The 22,910-nt window shown below is 41.9% G+C and overlaps 1 protein-coding gene across 1 annotated transcript in view; it reads right to left on the reverse strand.

Annotated features, from left to right (window-relative positions):
* LOC121151426 (S-adenosyl-L-methionine-dependent tRNA 4-demethylwyosine synthase TYW1-like) overlaps positions 1–22,910 on the reverse strand; it is a 75,069-nt gene that overhangs the window by 19,313 nt on the left and 32,846 nt on the right. Inside the window, exons 10-12 of the mRNA XM_040972773.1 lie at positions 19,006–19,124; positions 12,123–12,232; positions 2,297–2,474 (exon numbers count right to left, since the gene is read on the reverse strand). Coding sequence (XP_040828707.1) covers positions 2,297–2,474; positions 12,123–12,232; positions 19,006–19,124 — 407 coding nt within the window. The remainder of the gene's footprint in view (positions 1–2,296; positions 2,475–12,122; positions 12,233–19,005; positions 19,125–22,910) is intronic.

The following is a 22,910-nucleotide window of genomic DNA, read 5'->3' on the forward strand; positions in this document are numbered from 1 at the left end:
AATCTATGAATGAGAAATTCACAGACGGAACCCCTGGAGGTGAAGTGCTTCTCTATAATACGTCATTCCTGAGCAAAGTACTGTGATCACTGAAAATGCAAAATAATAGCATTTATTATGGCAGCATTCTCTCCTCATTACCATTTTTTGAAAAAAAAAATTACTTATTTAGTTGAAAGGCAAAATGGCAGTTGTACAGAGAGGGAAGGAAGAAGAGTGGGGAAGAGAGAAGGGAAGAGAGAGAAACAGAGAGCAGGAACACGCATGGGTGAGCTTTCCATTTGTCTGTTCACTTCCCAAATGCGTGCAACCAATGGGGCTGGGCAACACTGCAGCCAGGAGCATCACCATTTAGGTCTCCCATATAGGTAGTAGGGATCCCAATAATGGGATAAATTCCCAGGCGCATGGGTGAGGATCTAGATTGGAAATGAAACAACCAGGGCTCGACCCGGCACGCTGATATGGGATGTACCACAGTGCTGGCCTCTTGCCACCCCTTTGGTTGGGACCCTCCTTCATAACAGAGAAGCCACGCCATCTTCACTGGCCTTTTTTTATCTTAATGATTCCAGCAGTCTCTCATCACATTAAAGACTTGGTCATAAAGCCTTCTGATGCAAAATGGCCTGTCTCCATAACTACTTCAGATTATAAACAGTAAATTCCAAAGGCGACACTTCTTTCACAAACCTCCATCATTTACAAAGAAGGAATCCTGAACAATGACAGTATCAGTTAGGAGCCTTAGCCAACACTAAACATCTGAGAGATGACAATCAGGGAAGCTGATAGATCATGCCAGAGAACAGAGGAAGGGCAGAGAACATGAGGCCCCTAAAGCAGTAATGGGACCTTGTAGCAGAGTGTGTTTTGAGTACTGCCAGTGTGCACCGTCAGAGGCAGCAGACAATGGCTCAAGTCACGGGTCCTTGCCACCTACATGAACAAACTAGACTGCATTCTCAGCTCCTGGCTTTGAGGCGACCCAGTGCCAGCTGGTATGGGCATTCAGGGCATTCAACAACTGAATAGAAGTGGTATCTCTCACTGTGCCTTTACAAAAAAAATCATTAAAAAAAATTTAGTGAAACCTTTTAAATAAGAAAAGTCCAGAAACCGAACTTCCCTTTCCTAAACATTCTTCTTTCCTGATTATCCCTTATAGCATGAACTCATTCATTTTGACATGATTATGTAAAACATTTTCTCAAGATCCAAGAAAACTGCCCCTGGTCATGCCCACACAGTGCTCTCTCTAAGCAATCCAAAACAGCCTTGGATCTTCCCACCCAAGCCTGACCCTTGTCAATAGGGTTGCAGCATTGCAACCAAATCCAGAGTGCTTCCCTCATCTAGGTTTCCGGCACACTCCATTTTATCCCCTGCATCCGGATTACATTGTAGGAAGCAAGGTCTCCTAAGAGAACATCCTATCAAAGGGCTCCACATTTTCCTCCCACCCCCTGCAACGCGACGTGCAACTGCTGCTCTACGCTTGATAAACCATACATAAGGATGCCTATAAGTAGTTTATGCAAAGTGGAATTCCATGTTTATCTTAGCACAATATTTTGAGATCCTTTCTTAGCAAGAATATTCAAAAATTCTATGGAAAATATAAACTATAAAAATATGCATAGATCTCAAAAATTTTGTAGACAGATAAACATCTCCTAAGATTCTTTGATTGCCCTACTTTATGAGAGGAACAAAGAGACAGATATCCTCCATGTATTGGTTTACTCAGGAACTCAGTTTGGTCCCTAACATGTCACAGGGACTCAACTATTTCAATCTCACCTGCTGCTTTTCCAAGTATACCAGCAGTGGGAAGCTGGAACCCTAACTGGAGCAGAGCTTGTGCCCAAATTTATTCCTTAATTCCATCTGCCGTTGAACGTACTAAAGCACTGTATTTACAAAATGCCTTCTTAATTATCCCCGATCCATGTCATCCTTGCAAGGCCTTCTCTTAAAAAAAAAAATACTGTTTCTACTTTCCCAAGTAGCAATTCCAGCCACATTTTAAGATCTAAATTAAATGACAGTGTTTCCAAAAGCTTCACCATCCTTTTCTCATTTAGAACATTAAAGAAAAATATTCTCTTTTGAGGATACGTGCCCCTGTTCCTGTAACTGTTATCTTTCCTAATGGAATGGACTCTGAAGAACAGAATCATGCCTGACTCCCAAAGCCCGTGAACAAATCCTCTGAGTGTTTATTCACACCTGTTACTTTTTCTTAGCAGTCGACCCCGGACACAAGCATGTCTCCCTAAGCTGAACTACTCACCTGATTTCCACGGGGAACTGTGCATTCGTGACCAGGAAACTGGAGATGCTGCTCCGGTGCAGCAGCGTTAGGAACGTGTTGATCTCTGGGTACATGATCGGTTCTCCCACAAGGGACAGTGCACAGTGCTTCACCGCCATCCCCTCTGCAAAGCGCTCTGCTTTGACACCCGGGACTCCTGCAGGACACAGAGAAGGGGAACAAGCTAAACAAGGGACACGCAGAAGACAGCACATGTTTCTTAGTGATTCTTTGCTTTTAGGAAGTAAATTCATTCTTTATACTAGTCAAACGATTACAAAACAAGGAGGTGGGGGTCAGAATTATCAAATAAGAATTATTACATAATCCTTAGTTTCAGGGCTAAGGAAGCAGGCAAAACCAATTAGCTAAATATTTGGAAAGTAGAATGTATCACTTTGCTTAATTTGTGAGTTCTGCTTTCTTGTTTGTTGTTCTACAAAAACGAACTCAGTGTTATTGCAAGAACAGTGTTCATACAAGAAAAAGCTTGTTTTTTTCCCCAATTATGTTCCCATGCTTTCTTCAACTATCTTGACAGAGGAAACTAAACTAGTTGATGGATATTGTATAGGACAGAGAGAACTCTCACCTAGGGTTTCATGTTGGAGTCTTGGGGAGGTTAAAAAATTTGCCACCACCTAGGTCAATCACGACAGTGTACGTTTTCAAAGTTCCTTAGGTGATTCTAATGCACAGCCAAGACTGAAAACCAGAGGACTCCCCATCTATCTGCACATCAGACTCATCTGGGAATCAAAATGTCCACGTTCAGTCCAGTTCGGAGCACATCAGTCACCAGCTCTGGGGAAGGCACAGGAATGATGAGCTTCTGCAGCTCCTGCTGACCCGATGTGCAGACAGGCGAGGGGAGCACTGACGCACACCACTGGCTGTCAACACGGGCAGGACCGCAGAACTATCCAGAGAGGTGGGCGTCGGGCCTGAGACACCCACAGCCCCTACTGCGGCTTTGCTTCCAGATCCGACCTCCTGCCGATGCACGGTCAGGGCGGCAGGGGATCACTCAGGTGCTTGGGTCCCTGCACACAGGGGAGACCTGGATGGAGTTCCAGGCTCCTAGTTCCAGCTTGATGCAGTCCTGGCTGTGGAGGGCATTTGGAAAGCAAACCAGTGAAGGGAGGACTGCTTTCTCTCTCTCTCTCTACTGTTCAAACAGATCTATTAAAAACCCCAGTGCCCATGTGGCATTGAAGACAATCAAGTCACAAATTCTGGGCATGGGACAGACGAACCAGTCTTTCCCAAGTGCTCTCCACACGATCGGAATGCAAGTACAGGTTGACAAGCACAACCCTCGACTCAAACAGGAAGCAGGGGACACAATGTCCTCAAGTCCCTCCCTGGAAACCGGGCAAATGAAAGAAACCCACTTTCTCAAACATGTTTCAACAGCCCCTGTGGGAAGGATTTGTGCTTTGAGGAGATCTGGCCCTTGGGCACAGGCTGTGGAGAAGCAAGTTTCCCAGTCTGGACCAGTCACTAGCCATCTCTGCCAATCACGGTGAGCAATCCTGACCTTGTAAGACTTGTTGGGACTAAACAGGACAATGCTTGTACAGGCCTCAGCTGAGTGACCGGCACACGGGATTTGCTTTTACCAAATTCACACATTTATTTTAACAGATTAAATCATGTTAAGGTTAATGATTGAGGTTGCTGTCATGTTAACAATAATAACAAAGAAACTGGGGGAAATAAAGCCACTTTCATAGCTCAGTGATGCCTTAGTTTATAGGAAGTGATTTTCACACACACACACACACACACACACACACACACACACACACACACACACACACACACACACAATCTACTTGTAAATAAGAAAGCGCAGGGAAATACCCAAAGGATCAAATCGACACGATACAGGCTACAGTCAGAACAATCTAGAAGTAGTCTTCTATGACTCTAACGCAAGTCTAAGAATGAATCTCATACCAGAATTTCTGGATGAATGGCTTTTTAGGTTATGGGAATCTAACATCTTTTTTTTTTTTTGGATAATTAATTTAATTTAATTTAATTTAATTTTTTTTTTTATTGTTGCTTACATTGTATTATGTAGTACAGTTTTATAGGCGCTGGGGATTCCCCCCACCCCTCCCATACCCCTCCCCCCATGGTGGATTCCTCCACCTTGTTGCATAACCATAGTTCAAGTTCAGTTGAGATTCATTGCTTGCAAACACATGCCTAGCATAAAGTTCAGCGTCTTATTGTCCAGATAAGTTCAGTGGCCTCTTGGGGAGACCTTCTATGGTCTGAAGATAGGTCTAACAGAGTAAAGATCCGGTCAGTTAAAAGCCCCAACAAGGCCTCAGTATCAATATACAACATTATGGAATTAATTGACATAGTATTGGGTAAACAATATGTTAAAAATAATGCAAGTTCCATTCTTCGAAACATCTGGGTTGAGACAGTATCAATGACAGGTTCAAAAAATAACAAACAACCATACAAAAATTACAGGTTAAATCAAGGCAAACATGTGGTATCTAATCTTTTGGGATTCACTCATTTCCCTTAGCATTATAGTTTCCAGTTGTGCCCATTTAGCCACAAAGAACTGCATTTTGTTTTTTTTTAATAGCTGAGTAGTATTCCATGGAGTAGATGAACCAAAGCTTTCTTATCCAATCTTCTGCTGATGGGCATTTTGGTTGCTTCCATGTTTTTGCAATTACTGATTGTGCTGCAATGAACATAGGGATGCATGTTGGTTTGTCGTAAAACAGGTGTTTTGGATATATTCCTAGGAGTGCTATTGCTGGGTCATATGGCATGCAGATCTTGAGTTGTTTGAGTGTTCTCCAGACTGATTTCCATAGAGGCTGTACCAATTTGCAGCTCCACCAGCAGTGGAGTAGGGTTCCCTTTTCCCCGCATCCTCGCCAGCAAGCGTCGTTGGTGTTCTTGTTTATGTGGGCCAATCTTGCTGGTGTTAGGTGGTACCTCATCGATGTTTTAATTTGGATTTCTCTTATTGCTAGGGAGCTAGAACATTTTTTCATATGTTTGTTTGCCATTTGGACTTGTTCCTTTGTGAAATGTTTGCCCATTTCCCGTGCCCATTTCTTGAGTGGCTTGTTCGTTTTGGTTTTTTGGTTGTTTTGAAGTTCTTTGTATATCCTGGAAATTAGCCCCCTATCGCCTATATCGTGTGCAAAGATCTTCTCCCACTCTGTGGGTTGCTTTTTTACTTTGTTGATTGTTTCCCTTGCTGTACAGAAGCTTCTTAGTTTGATGAGGTCCCATTTGTTTATTCTGTTCTCAACTGCTATTGCTTTTGGTGTCCTTCTTAGAAAGTCGGAACCTACTCCTAGGTCTTGCAGGGTATTTCCTACATTTTCCTGCAAGAGTTTGAAGGTTTCTGGATGTAGGTTTAGGTCTTTTATCCATGTAGATTGGATCTTGGTGTATGGTGATAGATGTGGGTCTATCTTTTTGTTTCTACAGGCTATCAGCCAGTTGTCCCAACAACATTTACTAAAGAGGCCTTCCCACTTGCTTGAGTTGTCATTGGTCTTTTTGTCAAAGATTAATTGGCTGTATTTGTGTGGGTTCCCTTTTGGTGCTTCTATTCTATTCCATTGATCTTCCTTTCTGTCTTTGTGCCAGTACCAGGCTGTTTTGATAACCACTGCTCTATAGTATGTCCAGAGGTCCGGGATTGTGATTCCCCCTGCTAACTTCTTATTTTTCAGGATGGTTCTAGCTATTCGTGGTTTTTTGTGTTTCCAGATGAACTCTTGAATCATTGTATCCAGTTCCGTGAAGAATGTTTTGGGCAATTTGATTGGAATTGCATTGAAAATGTATATTGCTTGTAGTAGTATAGACATTTTAATGATATTGATTTTGCCTATCCAGGAGCACGGGATGTTATTCCATCTTTTGAGGTTTTGTTCAATTTCCTTTTTAAATAGTTTGTAGTTTTCTTCGAATAGGTCTCCTACGCTTTTGGTTACTCAAGTGAATCAGGTTTTAAATAAACTTGACAAACTGACATTAAAGCATAACATTTCCTTTTGTGAAATCATTCAATACCTTCAGTTCTCCCATGAGCCACTAAACAGACGGTGGATTAAAGTCAAACCCCAAAATAAGTCTAAAATCATTCTAGTCTCTTTAAATGTAATGGTAATCCTATTCCATTAAATGTATGTGTATTGATCACCTCATTTGCGTCAGATTTCAAACCAAGATGTAAGATACGGCAAGATCTGCGCCCTTGTGTCATGTTACAAACGAGACGTACAGCAGAAACAACACCCACCAACTGGGGCAGGCTTTTAGTCTGTGGTTAAGATGTCTCCATCTCACATCGGAGAAACTCGGTCCAACATCTGGCTCTAGCACCGGACTCCAGCTTCTCGCAGTGTAGACTGTGCAGGTGGCTGTGCTGGCTCAAGGACCTTGGCTCTTGCTATACACCTGGAATAACCTGGATTGAGTTCCTGGCCCCCGGCATGTCAGGTCCAGGCCTGGTCTTTTGTTGGCACGTGGGCAGTGAGCCAGCAGGCGGGAGTTCTATCTCTCCCCCTGTCTCACTTCGAACAAATCAATCAATTCCACAGCATTGTTACAAAGCAACTGACTTTTCTACAATGATGAAAATGTTCTTGATCTGCCCTACCCAGTACAGTACTCTCTACTCACATCTAACCATGAAGCACACGAAACGTGACTAATGAACAAGAATTTTAACAATTAATTTTTACTCACTTAAAATTTAAAGGGTGAGTGGCTGCTACTGCGTCAGGAGCCAGGAGCCTCTTTCAGGTCTCCCATGTTGGTGCAGGGTCCCAAGGCTTTGGGCTGTCCTTGACTGCTTTCCCAGGCCCCAAGCAGGGAGCTTGATGGGAAGCAAGGCTGCCGGGATTAGAACTAGCAGCCATATGGGATTCTGGCACGTGCTAGGTAAGGACTTAAGCTGCCATGTTAACGTGCTTGGCCCCAAAATGTTTATCTCAATGTCATAACAATAAACCAAATATTCGAACATGATACATAGCCCATATAGCATTCCTGTGTTTAAGGTTTGGGATAACCAGAAAGCATTCTGGGGCAGGCAGTGAACTGAAGTGGGTCAGGTCACTGCTTGGGACACCGAAATCTCCTCTCAGTGTGTCTGGAGTAGAATTCTGCCTCTGATCCAGCTTCCTGCTATCGTGCCTGAGGCAGCAAACGTGAGCTCAAGTAACTGTGACCTGTCACCCGCGTGGAAGACACGGAGCGGCTCGTGGCTCGTGGGGTGGCTGATCAGCTCGAGCTTCTTCTGAGTACCTTGGAGGTAAACAAGCACATGAGCGCCTCTGCTTGGTTTCTGATATTCTGCCTTTCAAAACAGATAATTAAAGTACATTTTTCATTTTTTTTTTCTAGAATAAAACATTGTCTTCTTTGTTCTCCTAACAGAGTTTGTGGCAAAGAGCTGACCACCAGCCCTTCTGTGTGGGTGCCTGGCCCTGAGGTGTTACTAGGCGTACACCTTTCATCCTACGCTTCCTCTGGAAGTGCACGTTACCTCACTGGGGAAAAACACCTGTTATAGACCCTTAATTTTGTGTGCTGCTTCACTTCATTTTGCAGGGCTTTTTTTGTTTTGTTTTTATTTTCTAAGGTTAATTTTTTCTTCTTCTCCCTACTATTACTGTTTTGAGATTTTGTTAATGTTTGTCTATTTCTATTTGAAAAGCAGAATTAGAGAGAGAACAAGATCTTCCCTCCTATTGGTTCACTCTCGAAATTGCCTCAATTTCCAGGTCTAGTCCAGCCTGAAGCTAGGAGCTTCTTGAGGGTCTCCCACATGGGTACAAGGGCCCGAGGACTTGAGCCATCTTCTGCTGCTTTCCTAGGCTGTCAGCAGGGCCCTGGATCAGAAGTGGAGCAGCTGGTACTCAAAATGGGGTCCATATGTGATACCAGTACATACGTGGTCCATATGTGATATCAGTACAGCAGTCAGAGGCTTGGCCAGCTGTAGCATGGCGTTGGCCGTGGCTGTTTCTCTTCTAGCTCAAAGTATAGATGAGAACAGCCCACAAGAAATGATATCCTCCACCTCTACGCATCTTCAGGACCAAGGCTGTTTCTTCACTTGTCTGCTGAATCAACGGAGCTGAGAAAACCCCCCAGTCCACTCTCTGCAAGCTATTTCTCCCTGCCAGGGTGGGATTTGGAAGGGGGCAGGCAGCGTCCTGAAAACATGCTGAGTTGCACTGAAATTCTGACCCACTTTGAACCAACAGAAAGTTCAATCTGCACGTGTATGAAAGGGAAGCTAATAAAGGTCACAAGAAGAAAGCTCTTCTGATGATGCAGGGAAATAACTGGAGACAATGATTGCCCTCAGAGTGGAAAACAGCACACCAAACGGGAAGCACTCAGAACACCAGAGAGTGTCTTGAAAATCTATTCAGCACTGGCCAAACTCAGAGACCAGAAGCCACAAGCGCTCAGAACCAGGTCTAGGACACAGTATGAAAAAAATCGTGACATGACTGAATGAGACCCGTGGAAGAGAGCAGTGCCCTTCATCCAGAGTGGAGTACATGTTAGTAGTAGCAAGGGGTTCCCAGCCAGGGTAAAGAAGGGATTAATGAACCAAAACAGGGCACCTCTAAGATGCCCACATGGAGACAACCACAGTGTAATGGAGACCTCAGGCCCGACACAGAAGCCTAGTGGTTGTTTTTGCATGCACCTGGATCACATGTGGGTGCCAGTTCACGTTCCAACAGCCTCGCTTCCCTTCTAGCTGCCTGCTTGTAGCCTGGTACAGCAGTAGAGGATGGTTCAACACCTTGGGGCCCTGCACCCACGTGGGAAACCTAGAAGAAGCTCGTGGCTCCCGCCTTTTATCAGCTCAGCTCCAGCCATTCCAGCCATTGGGGAGTGAAACAACGGATGGAGGATCTTTCTCTGCATCTCCTTCTCTCTGTAAATCTGACTTTGCAGTAAAAGTAAATACATTTTTTTTAAAAAGTAAAAAAATATATATAGATCTCTGTCTTCATCAATAATACATCTAAATTACTGAATGGACACATCTATTTCAATACATCTTAATCAAATACAAAGGTGTTTTCCTATAGGAAGATGTATTTTGAGTTAAGCTCCGGTGGGACAAACCAGAAACACACATTTCCTTTCAGTTTTTCATCTTGTTTTGAGCAACACGGAGCCATAGGGCAATACAACACAATACCAGCTCTAACAGGAAAACTCCCACAGGGGTAGGAAGAAAAGAAGTGGCTTCTGGTGGGGTGGATGGCTAAGTCTATACAGAAAAGCCACTTCCATGGGGCCAGGCTCGATTGGAGAGTTCAGACTTGGAGAAGCCAGAGAGCAGAACCAAGGCCAGCGGCCAAAAGGACCTCTGGGTCTATGCTGCTGGAGTGCGATCCAGGTCAGACCTGCACTCAGGCAAGGACGCTGAGGTCGGAAGCGCAATGATGTGGTGTGTCCGTTACGCACCAGCTTCCCCAGCCTTGCTCTGAGGCTAGTGTGCTCTGCAAAGAGAGACCTATTTCTTTGACAGCTAAGCCACTAAGGATGAATGAAAGAAAGAAAATGGAGATTTTACTTACTGAGGAGTAGTTGCGGTACACACACACACACACACACACAAACTTCAGACCATCAGCCATAAGCAGTGACAAATAAAACAAATTACACTAGCAAGTATGCTGGCTGTGGTTATTTCATCCTTGGTTTTTCTGTTCTTCTTTCCCAATATTGTACATTCACAGTATGACTTTAAATGATTATTATAGCAATAAAGCAGACTTTACAAAATATAACTACCATGGGACACAGCCCAGGTAGCTGAGACCTATTACGCAAAATGAGGATCTGGACTGACTTCATGGTAGGTGTCAGCCTATCCTAGCCCTGGCTGCTGTGGGCTTTGGGGAGTGAACCAGCAGATGGGAGAGAGGTCACTCTCTCCAAAGTAAATAATTATTATTAAAAGATAATGCACACTTTCCATGAACTTTCTGAAGTACTGTATACTTGCACAAGGAAATAGTGCATATTAGCTTAATAAAACCTGGTTTTGCTAACTTGAAAGCGTCAGTGCACAAACATCAACCAATCTCATTTTGTTCCTTCCTCTCTCCCTCTCTCCCTTCTTTCCTTCCTTCCTTTTTTCTTTTTTTTTTTTTTCAGGATTTATTTTATTATTATTGGAAAGTCTGATTTACAGAGAAAAGGATAGACAGAGGGAAAGATCTTCCACTCCTGATTTACTTGCCAAGTGGCTTGCAAAGGCCAGAACTGAGGCGATCCAAAGCTAGGAGCAAGAAGCCTCTTCCAGGCCTCCTGTGCAGGTGCAGGGTCCCCAGGCTTTGTGCTAACCTTGCAGGCCACAAGCAAGCAGCTGGATGGGTAGTGGGGCAGCCAGGATATGAACTAGCACCCGTATGGGATCCCGACAGATAATACGAGGACTTTAGCTACTAGCTTATAACGCTGGGCCCCATTCTCACTTTCAAAGCCTTTCTTGCAAAGTTATGGTTGCTTAAGTAAAGGTAGTTTGCTGGCATGGTGGTATTTTCTCAACCAAATTAAGACATGAAAAAAAAAAATCTTTTGCTGGCATTACCAGCTTAAATGGATATCCTATAAAGGCTGTGATTATTAAGAATAATTGGTGGCAGTGTTGCATTTCCAGGGCATGTGCCTTTCCAAGGGTTCCCATGTCCCCAGGTATGCTCTATTTTTTGCTCCGTAATCCAGCATCGTATGATTCCAACTGCTGACCCACTATCCTCTAGACAACTTCTTTGAAACCACAATAACGTAAAAGAATTCCCAAATTATAATGTTAATTCCTGGGATTTTTAAGAAGCTCATATACACTGTCATCATGATAGGACTGCTGGTATTAAGACAATATTAGCTGGGCTATTCTTTATGGTCCTATTTGAAAAGAGAATATAGGAAAGTAGTCATCAGCATCAGGGGAAAACAGGCAGACACACCTTTAACAAGGACCTAACAATTTCAATACATTAACTGTGGCTGGCCCTGTACAGGGCCATCGCTGCTCTGTCCACCAAATCTACCGATAGGAGCAGTTTTCAAAGTCTGCTCCCAGTTCAACATCAAAACACTCAGAAGCCTCTCTGAAATGCACATTTATGGGCTTGCCCTCAAAATTACAGGACCCAGCTCTGGGGGAGTTAAATCAGCAGTCTGTGTTTTAACAAATTGTCCAAAAAATTCTGATGAATGATAAAGTTTAAGAGTTTGCTATTTCCTATTAAGTCAAATATTGTTAAGAATGAGAAAGAAATGAATCAGAAAATTATACTGAAAATCTGACTACTTCAGATCCCATACAAATTTTTACATTAATAATATCCCATCTTTTTTATAAAGCATTCACTGAAATATACTTTTCCAAAACTGGCTGACATTAAAAATCACCTCACTTCAAGTTACCCAAAATGTCCAGTGCATTCACAGGGCTGCTTTGTGCTCTTCAAGACAAAATGGCAAAGGTTTTCGGGCGGGACAGTGACACATTCCCAGGCAACACATACAGGGTGAATGCGCTATATTACACATTGCTAAGCCTGGATCAAATCCAGAGCTCTTCCATTACATAGGATTTATAAACTAAAAAGGTTAAAATAGACATAATGTTTCTACAGGTTTTCACTTCACTATAGTAAAATCTGCCAGTAGAAACACAATCTCAAAGCAGCAATTTTCTGCCATGATTCTGCTACTAACAGGCATTCAGTCTTGGAAGATAAATAAATACCTCTGAACTGCTTAATCATATTCTGATGGCTTTCGATGGCTTCCTTTAAGATCATCTCCGGTTGGTCCATCTTCCACTGCCACTCAGTGCCCACGGGGTTGCTGTGATGCCTGGAAACAAGATGCAAAGTTCTGAAGGACTCCTTGTCATGAGAGCTTGGCCTCTCCATAAAACCACAGCATCGGGACTGGTTTCCTCCTTAGAGCACATCTGTTTAGAGCTTACCTTGCTTAAGCCAGGGCAGCAAGCAGACAGCAGGGGACAGAGAGGCCATTGGACATCTCTGTCCAGGCTCCAGACCCTAGTCCTTCACTGAGCTGACAGAACACTGACTCCTGTTTTCAACCATGTTAACTGGACATACATTGAGACTCAAAGCAATCTTCACCATCATGTTACTAACATTTAAGTCGACTTGTCATAAACATGAGTGAGGACAGCTGGAACCTAAGCTTGGAGATCACAATGAGAAAGGGGGCCTCTTCTCGCAGGCCTAGGGTGGGGAAAGGGACTTCACTTGGAGCTGTCTTGCTGCGACCCTTATGGAGTGAAACTGGGGAGAGTCAAACAGGCAGTGGAATCATGGGAGTGGGCATTTTGTTTCACTCCGTACAGCAGGGACAAACAGCAGGTGTGGGAATGGCCTGGTACTTCTTTGCAATCAACAAATATGGAAGAGTGACATCAGAAATCAACATGCATGGATAGGAAGTGATGTTCATCCCTGCAAGTCTCCTTTTTATTCCTTTTTCTAGCTGGCCTATCCCCACTTACATGGGTCTATTCTCTCGCTTTGTTCTTCTGTCTCAGCAGGCTACTTCTGGATCTCCTTGAGGAGTTTCCACATGCCTTACTCCAGCTCCTCTCAAGGTCTGGGCTGAAACCTGCTGTCCAAAGTGCAGGGAGGTGGGAGGCCTGGACGTGCTGCAGCCTCTATCACACTGTCGGACAACCATAAAGGCCTCTGATGGTTTTTGATTTCTTATGCTTTGATTTCCTTACAAATATCTTTCTATTACTCATTTTATCTGGTTATTGTAAGGTTTTTAAATGTAATTTATCATTATCTTTATCCTGCTACTTTCTCAAACCCTCTTGAATATTCCACACATTTCTGATTATTTAGTTTAAATTGCTTTGTTGTTGCCATAAATTATGGGGTAGCTGCCTCTTTTATGATACACTGTTATGCTTCCAGTTAGTTCATGCCTTCTTTCAATGACCACAGACTTCACAAATAATAAAGAATCAGTATGAAATCAGTCATATTTCTGGCCCTCTACTTAAAAAGAAATAAATGGAGTTACTTGGCCAAGGCAGATAAAACTCAATTTAAAACCTCAAGGAACGAAAATTTACCTTACAATAAACAGAAATAAAGAGACAAAACAAGAGTGAATTTAGAATAGCAACAACAGCAGCCATAGAAGGAGGCACAGTTAGGTACAACATATTTTAGTAATCTCTGGATTATTTATAATACCTAATCAAGTATCAATGTTACATATACAACTCTGTACAATGTCCATGCATTCAACCAATCATAGACTGAAATATGCCAGGAGAAAGTTACCTCCGCAATAAACACACAGATTTTCTTTTCCTGTCACTATTGTCTACATAATAAAACAGTCACTTTTACATGATATTAGGTGTTAGAAGTAATTTAGAGACAATTTAAAATATACATGTCTTTTAAGACGTATATATATGAAAGAGGTTATATGAAAACACTATTCCACTTTGACATTACTCATTTTTTTTAATCCAAAATGCGAAGCAACAAAGAGAAAGAGATATCTTTTATTCCCTGGCTCAGTTCTCAAATGTTAGCTGCCCCAAACGCCAGAATTCCACCAAGATTTGAACTTGTTCGGCAGTGACCCAAGTGTTGAGCCATCATCTACTGTCCTCCAGGGTGTAAGTTATTAGGAAGCTGAACTGAAATACAGAGTGAGGACTCAATCCCAAAATTCCAATTTGGGCAGCATCCCATCTGGCAGCTTAACCCACTGCACCACAATGCCTGACCCTACACCACTTGATTTTAGGGCCTTGAGGAATCATGGATTGTGGTGTGCATCACAGGGCCACAGAACCAACTGCACAAGGCTAACAAAAATGAAGGGAAAAATTCATTTTGAAAAATTCATATTAGTATACAACATTTTTACATATACAGCCTCATACAAGCAATTATCCCTTAAAGCAATCCTGTAAGAAAGTTACTTTCTTTTCTTTTTTCACAATTGGGAAACTGATGCTCAGAGACTATTTAGGCTCAGTTAAAGCAGGAAGTGAAGGCTGAGTTGCAGTTGGCCTGCTTAAGCTTTCAAAGAGTGCCACAGCAGAGAAACAGAATGCCAAAATTAAATGAGCATTTTCTCTGACTCCAGGAGCTCAGGGAAGTGTGTCAAAATATTATCTGATAACTAGGAGAGATTTCAAAGACAATATATAACAAATACATTCTCTAAAGATACTGCTTAGAAAATTTACTAAAACAAAACCTAAAACTCAGAGCAACCAATTAAAGCAAGCTGAAAACTGTGAAGAACACGCTGCAATCAACAAAATATGCGGCTTTCCAACAAAATAGAACGCTTTCCAACAAAATAGAAGGAAATTTCGGTCTAGCCAAAGAGGTGCAGGAAACCAAAGGGACAATTTCCTAACAAGCAGAAAATATCAATGAAGAGATAGAAACAAGTATACCGACAAGTTTCAGAGGTAGGAAGACTAATAACGGAGATGAAAACTTGTCTAGAAGAACAACCGATCTGAATAGGACAAATAGAAATACATCCATGAAATAGAAGGCAGACCAACTAAAAATTATCCAACCTGAAAAAAATAAAACTGTGAAGAAAATTTTGAGAAAATGAAACAGAAAATATACATAGTGGTTGAAAACTTTCAAAATTTATTAAAATAGAAAAAAAGCACACATCTAAGAGAAGCTTATCTACTCAAGCACAATATATTCCAACAAAACCACCTGAGAGTAAGTGTTGGGGTTTAGTGGATTCTGCTGCCACTTGGGATGCCCCAAATATCAATGCTAGTTCAAACTTTGATTTCTCCTCTTCTGATTTCAGCTTCCTATTTATAAATCCTGGAATACAGATGTAATGGCTCAAGTATCTAGGATAATATAACCTATGTTGGAGAGCATCATGGAGCTCTGGATTTGGGGCTGGTTTGGGGTTCTGGTTATTGCAAGCTTATTTAGAGAGCAAATCAGCAGATGGAAAATCTGACACTATCTTTACAGCATATGAAAATAAATAAATGTGAAAAAGATCAACAACAACATACATCATATTCAGCTGCTGAAACACACAAGAATCTTGAAAGAAACAGGCAGGCAGTGATCTATAATAAAATTTTATAGGGCTCAGCAGGATAGGCTAGTGGCTAAATCCTTGCCATGTAACTGCTGGGATCCCATATGGTTACCAGTTCATATTCTAGTTGCTCCATTTCCATCCAGCTCCCTATTGTGGCTTGGGAAAGCAGTGGAGGATGGCCCAAAGCCTTGGGACCCTGCACCCTCGTGGAAGACCTTGGAAGAGGCTCCTGGCTTCGGATCAGCTCAGCTCTGGTCTTTGTGGCTACTTGGAGAGTAAACCAGTGGACATAAGATATTTCTTTCTATCCTCCCTCTCTGTGGATCTGACTTTCTAATAAAAACAAATACATTTTGAAAATGAATTTTTTTTTTACATTTTTCAAAAAGATTTATTAATTTAAATTAACCCAGAGCAACAACAGAGAAAGGGCGAAAGAAAAATGTCTTCCATTCGTTGGCTTCCTCCCAAAATGGCTGCATCATCTGCGAAGGGGCCAGAGCTAAGCCAGGGTAGGAACTCTATTTCTGTCTCACACATGGGTTGGAAGGACCCAGGTACTTAGGCTGTCTTCCAGTGCTTTTGCAAGCACACTAGCAGGATCTGGACTGGAAGTGTCACAGCTGGGACAAGAACCGTTGCTGTATGGGATACTGACATTGTAGGCAGCAGCTTAAATTGCTACACCATAATGCCGCCCTCAGTCCTTAGTAAGATTAACAGTCAATTTCTCAGCAGGAATGAGAAATGCCAGGAAGTAATGATGTGACACATTTAGGAGAAAAAAGGAAAAAGGTTATCAATCAGGAATTTTGTATCTGACAAAATTATTCTTCAAAGATGAAAGTTATTAAGACCTTGACAGACAAAAAAAAAAAAGTTGAGGGAGTCCATTTACCCTGTGTAATAGAAATTTTTCAGACACAAATAGAAGAACATTAGACAGAATCAAGCCACACAAAGAAATAAAGAAAAAGATAAAGAAAAATACAAAAGCTAGCATCATTATATTTTTGGACCATAACTCTTCTCTTTGTTTCCTTGATGATTAAAAAGACAACTGTACAAAACAACTATAAATCTATGTTAATTGGCACATAATGTATAAAGTTATAAGATGTGGCAATAATTATAGGAGAACTGAAGCTGTGTACTAGCAGTTTCTGACCTTCTTTGCACCTTCTAGTGCAGTATCCATTCAGAATACAGCTGTTTTTTCATTATTCATTGATTCCATATTTCAAAACTGTCTACTTACTAAAATTTACTTGTAACCTTCAACTCAAAATAATATAATATTTTGAAGTATATATTATGCGGGCTAGCATTGTAGCAAAGTTAGGTCACTACTTGAAATGCCATCATTCCATAATAGATTGCTGGTTCCCGCCCCAGCTGCTCCACTGTCAATTCAGCCGTCTGCTAATGTGCCTTAGGAACAGCACGGGAAGCTCAGGTTTTCTGGTCCCTGCTACCCTTTTGGGAGACAAAGATGGAATTCCTGGTTTTTAATTCAACTTGGTGCACACCAGTTTGTTTGTTTGTTTGTTTGTTTTCCAAAGATTTATTTACTGGGTCCTGCACAATGCCTCAGTGGTAAATCCTTACTTTGCACACACTGGATCCCACATGGGTGTGGGTTCAAGTCCCAGCTGCTCTACTTCCTATTCAGCTCCCTACTTGTGGCCTGGGAAAGCAGTAGATGATGGCCCAAATTTGGGACCCTGCCTCTGCGTGGGACACTAGGAGAAACCTCCTGGCTCCTGGCTTCAGATCAGACCAGCTCTGGCCGTTGCAGCCACTTGGAGTGAACTAGCGGACAGAAGGTCTTTCCCTTCATCTTCTCTTCTCTCTGTAAATCTGCCTTTCCAGTTAAAATAAAATAAATCTTTAATAAAACAGATTTACTAATTAATTTATTTGTAAGTCAGAGTTACAGAGAAGAGAGAGACAGAGAGAGCGAGCTCAATCCTCTATCGGCTAGTTCACTCCCTAGATGGCTGCAGTGGCTAGGGCTGGGTCATGCCACAGCCAGGAGGCTGAAGTGTCTCTGGATCTCCAGCTGAAGGTCCAAGCACTTGGGTCACGTTCTGCTGCTCTTCCAGGCGCACTGGCAAGGAGTGTGAGAGCGTAGCAGTAGGGTCAGAAACTGAATCCTACATGGGACGCCAGTGGCAGCACAGATGGGAGTCTATCTTCCATGCCACATTACCTGCCCTGTCACACCTGGATTTGTTGTCATCCAGGGATCATACAGAGATGAGCATGCATTCGTTTTTCTTTCTCTCATCCTGTGTCACTCTACCTTTTAAGTAAATGAATCTCAAGAATACGTTTTACAAAAAAGAATTAAAAATGTTTCCAGCATGAACATAAAGAAAGGCACAGATTTAAAAACATTAAAAACATTAAAGAAAAGAAGAAGAAATATTCAGCCCAGGCCATTAGCTAGTGGTCCATTACCCAAATGAAGAATCGGTAACACAGAACATAATGAATTCTATCCCAAACAAGCTAGGCCTGCAGTACCTGTGCGTTATCAAACAGAACAAATACAAAACATGGTTGAAAATGCAGAATGAAAGCTAAGGAGACTGGGACTAAGAACAAGGTATTTAAGTGTCAAGCCACAGGAGTCAATACAGCCAAGAAGATGGTATATTACTCTCACTGCTAAGATGCAGTGATAACAGAAGATGAAAATGAGCCAGAGATTGTTTCAGTTAAAGACTGAGGCAAAGAAGAACTCACGGGAACGCGGGAAAAAACTGTTAAATTCCAGGAGGGGTCAGAGAACAGAAGGTCTAGAATAGACTGGCATATATGAACCCCACAGAAGATGTGGTCCCCGCTCTGGCATGCTCTGCTGGAGTTCAGTGAAGTAGTGACAGATGAGAAATCACTACCGAATACAACAAAATGTGTGCAATGGAGACATGAGTTGGCCCACAGGAGTGGGTTGCGGAACTCAAGTGTAAGTAGTCTCCAGGGAAGAAAAGAGATGAATGAGGACCAAGCACCAGAGAACAACAACAACAACAAAAAAATTACATTACAAACACCATGTTCTAGAAAAATACAGTTGAAATTTCATTTAAAAAATAATCTAAATTACTTTAAACATGTGAAGTAAGAATGGACGTTTGGTATAGCCGTTAAGAAGCCACTTGGGATGCCACAGAACATGGTCAGAGTGCCAGGGTTCAAGTCCCACCACTGCACCTGGTACACCTTCCTGGGGATGCATACTGTGGAGGTAATGGTGGCACCTCGAGTATTGGGTCCCTGTCAACCACACGGAGGACCTGGAGTGAGTTTCACATCCTTGGCGTTAGCTTGCTCTAGCCCTGGCTGTTGTTCACTGTTGCAGAGTAAACCCGTGGCTGGGAGATATCTGTCTCTCTCTCATGATGCCTTTCATGTAAACTACAAATTTTCCACAGAAATTTTAAAAAATTATTTAAGAAATGAGTGTGCATTGGGCAGAAATTACAAGTCACTGGAAACAGTCCCATGGCCACAGTTTTACTTACCGCCAGCAAAAGACGCACTTATTTGCACATGCCAAACTTGGGGTGGTTTCCATGCAGCGATGGCTTTCAATGCCATAAAATGTGTGTTTATAGCAGCCTCCTCTCCCTCGGAGCATTGACTATGACAAGACAGAAACCACATTTTGAAAAAAATGATCTAAGCACAGAAAAAGAAAAACAAACAAACAAACAAACAAGACATCATTTCTAAGAAGAAATGTTTTTCAGAAGCATAAATACCATTACTGCTTATCTGCATGATGCAGAAAATTAATATTCTTGCATTATAGTGCTTTCTTGATTTCAGTTTTCTAAAATTCAAGGAAATAATTTTGGGACTCTTGTTGTTTTCTAACACCAAAAATGCTGTAGAGAAAACCACTGATGGTTCTATTTTCAATGATGCTTCTATTATTCAGCTGCCACGAATAATATTAGTACAATAAAGTATAACACAGGGAATAGAGACAGGCTCCTAGAAGAGTGGGGCCATGCTCATATGTAAGGGATCCCTGCTTTGAATAAAGGAGAGTGAGTATGGAATGCCTCCTAGAAGAATCTCTCTGTCAACTCAACAGGTACCACTGGAACATGTTTCCAACAGTCGAGGGGACAAACAGTATGTATATAAGAACGATTATTCACTTTAAAAAAGCACTATTTAATGTGAGAGATGAAGCATATGTAGGTACTAAGAAAGCAGTCTGAAGATACTACCTCAGGTACACTTATGATTGCAATCAGAATTTCATCAAACTTTTGATGTTATTATAAAATCCATCCCAAAGCTGTGAGATAAATTTGATTTCTATAAAAGTCCAAGCAGCGAAACTTGAATAAAGTTATGCAAGGCAGGTACTGATGCTTTGGTCTTGTGTCTGAAGCAGTATATTAGTCACTGCTGCATCAAACAAGGAAAATGAAAGAGGAGATTCAGATGGGTAGCTTATACCCATACAAACATGCATCAACGTGCTAATATAATAATACCCACAATGAAAGAAAATTACAATCCCTAATAGCTTAATTATTTCACCGGTGAATCATAAACTCCTTTCAGATTTTATTCTGGCAAAAGCAGTTTCCCTGTCCATCACACTCTGCACACAATAACAACAGCAGAGAGAAAGTAAAGGAAGCCTACTCCCCAGGGTATCCGTGCCTGCAAACTGTCATCCAAGTTCCTAATAAAATGCACAAAGTCACATACAAAACCTCAGTGCAGCACTGAGAACTCCAAACCAAAGCCATCAGATGGCAACATCACAGAGCGATTTCTTCTGTGTTTTTCTTTAAGATTTTTTTTTTTTTTTTAATTTGAAAGGCCAAGTTATGGAGAGAATGAGAGAGGAGATAGAAACAAACAGAGTCTTTCATCCGATGGGTCCCAACCCCAAACAGCCTTAATGGCTAGGGCAGAGCCAACCCTAAACCAGCAGCCAGGAGCTTCTGGGTTTCTCATGTGGCTGCAGGGGCCCAAGGGCTTGGGTGATCACCTGCTGCTTTATGTGTCCACAAGCAGGGACCTGATTGGAAGTGGAGCAGCCTGAATAGAACGGGCATTCCTGGAGGGTGCTGGAACTATGGGCTGGGGATTAGCGTGCACAGCCACCACGCTGCTCCCCCCACATAGTAATTTCCACCAGATGCTATGACACTGGAGAAACAGAGTTGACGAACTGCACACTTTATTGAGGAGTTAATGTGTGTTGTTATGAATTGAATCACGCTTTCACTCAAGTCAGACTGGTGTCGTAACCTCCAACGCAACCACATTCAGACTTTAAGGAGGTAATCAAGATTAAATGAGGTCCTAAGGGTGGGCCTCTAATGTGGATAGCCCAGACTACTCATGTCTTTACAAGAACAGAGACCAGAGATCCCTCTGCATACAGATCCCCTGGGGAACAGAGCAGATGGGATGCACGGAACAGCAACTGAGGCCACAGTCTTCCAGGAGAGCTCCCCAAAGGTGACGCTCAAACTGAATACTGAATGGGTGAGAGGAGGTGCCAAGGCCTTTATTTTTACTATATATTTTTTAAAAACTACTATTTTCTACAGTTTATTGGCATCCATGGTCCATCTTGAATTGAAATTTCTAATAATTGTGAGGCCTAGGATAACACTTTTCTTCTGGGGGAGGGCAGAGGGCTACCATTGGCTGGCTGGTGTGTAGGTGGGTTGGTTTGCTTGTTTGCTTTTCATCCATGGATATTTAGTACTCCAGCACTTCGTTATAAAGCTAAACTTTTCACCATGGAACAGCTTTTTCATCTTTGGAAAAGAGAACAGTTAAATGAAGTCCTGATTCTAATTTCAGAGATGGTTATTCTTTCCATTGACCTATGTATCAGTCTCCCCAGTCTTGACTATTGCAGCAATAGGGTCAAATACAATACCAGAGTGAATGCTCTATTGCTGTTTCGCTCTTCTCTGTATTGTTTCAGTAAATTTTAGAATATGTTTTTCTACTTCTACAATGGTAGCTATGCATTAATTCTACAGAAAAACCTGGGAAGAAATGTCATCTTGCCATGCTGAGCCATGATCACGATAGCTCTTTCCATTTTAGATTCTCATGAATGTGTTTTATCACACATAGTAACTTTCAACATCCATTATTGCATCTTTTGTTAAATGTAAATCTAAGTACATAATTTTCAGAGTGACTCTTAATGAACTGGAATTTCAACTTCTTACTGGCTTCTGAGTAAATGTGGTGCCGTTTCTTCTTTTCCTCTTTGGTTTCAAAAGAGAAACCTGCTAGCATTTAAACTGGTGCTAAGCGGTGGGTACTATATCATTCCTCTGTAACAGCTTTTCAGACTTGTTCTTTCCCTCACATCAACAAACTATTTTGGTGTGTGCCTCTGCTTTTAACCTGGTTTGGATTCATTCAGATTCCTAAATTTACAGATTTGCCATTATTTCTTTATGAACTGCATAACATTTCAGTCAGAGATGGAACATAGAAACAGTTCCATACCATAACAACGGAGCTAAAAACTTTCTAGTGCTCAATGACATAATAGCCATCATAACTTCAGAGTGATATATTAGCCACATGTTTGTGGTGATGCTAGCACAAACAAAACTGCTGTACTGAAAGTCACTAAAACTATAGCACATATAATACTGTACAGTACATAATACCAGATAATAATAGAATTTTCCCAGCTTATATATGTGCTTAATGACATACGTATTTTACAGTATATTCTTTCTGCTTACAAAAAAAATCACAAGTTTCATTATGAAACAGTATGACATGTTATGCTGGCAGCACCAACACACCACGTGTGTTTAGCACGTATCTTGATTGTGCAGAGAGGCCATGTGAAGCCGCTCACCTGACAACGCATTTCCCAGAATGCCTCCAGGGTGCGGGGCTGCACGCCTGGATCCCTCCAGCACCACACTCTTCTCATTCTCCTTTCGCTCTTGCAAAGACATCGGCGCCACATCGCCTGTTACCATCTTACAGATCCCTAAGGCTCTCCCTCAGGTTTTCTCCCCAGTCTAGTTTTATCTCTGTTACTCACACTGGGTAAACTGGGAGACAGTGCAGGATGACCCAGCTCTTAGGTCCTCGCACCCAATTGGGAGACCAGAAAAGCTCCTGCTTCCGGCTTCAGATCAGCCCAGCTCTGGCCACTGCGGCCAGTTGGGGAGTGAACCCAGATAAAAGATCTCTTTCTCTCCCTCTCTTTTTCTCTGTAACTCTGAATTTCATTTTGCATTTATAAAGTAAAATAAAAAAAAAATAGCTCTGAATTTCACTTTGCATTTATAAAATAAAACTTTTTTTAGAGAAAGTTATTGCTATTGTACATGTTATTAGCAAGGCACAGAGTCAGCATATTGATCAAAAATGTATCTTGTAACAATGACTGTAGAAACTA

This window comes from Ochotona curzoniae, unplaced genomic scaffold (assembly GCF_017591425.1).
Source record: "Ochotona curzoniae isolate NIBS_2020 unplaced genomic scaffold, NIBS_Ocur_1.0 contig_2321, whole genome shotgun sequence".
Classification (NCBI taxonomy): Eukaryota; Metazoa; Chordata; class Mammalia; order Lagomorpha; family Ochotonidae; genus Ochotona; species Ochotona curzoniae.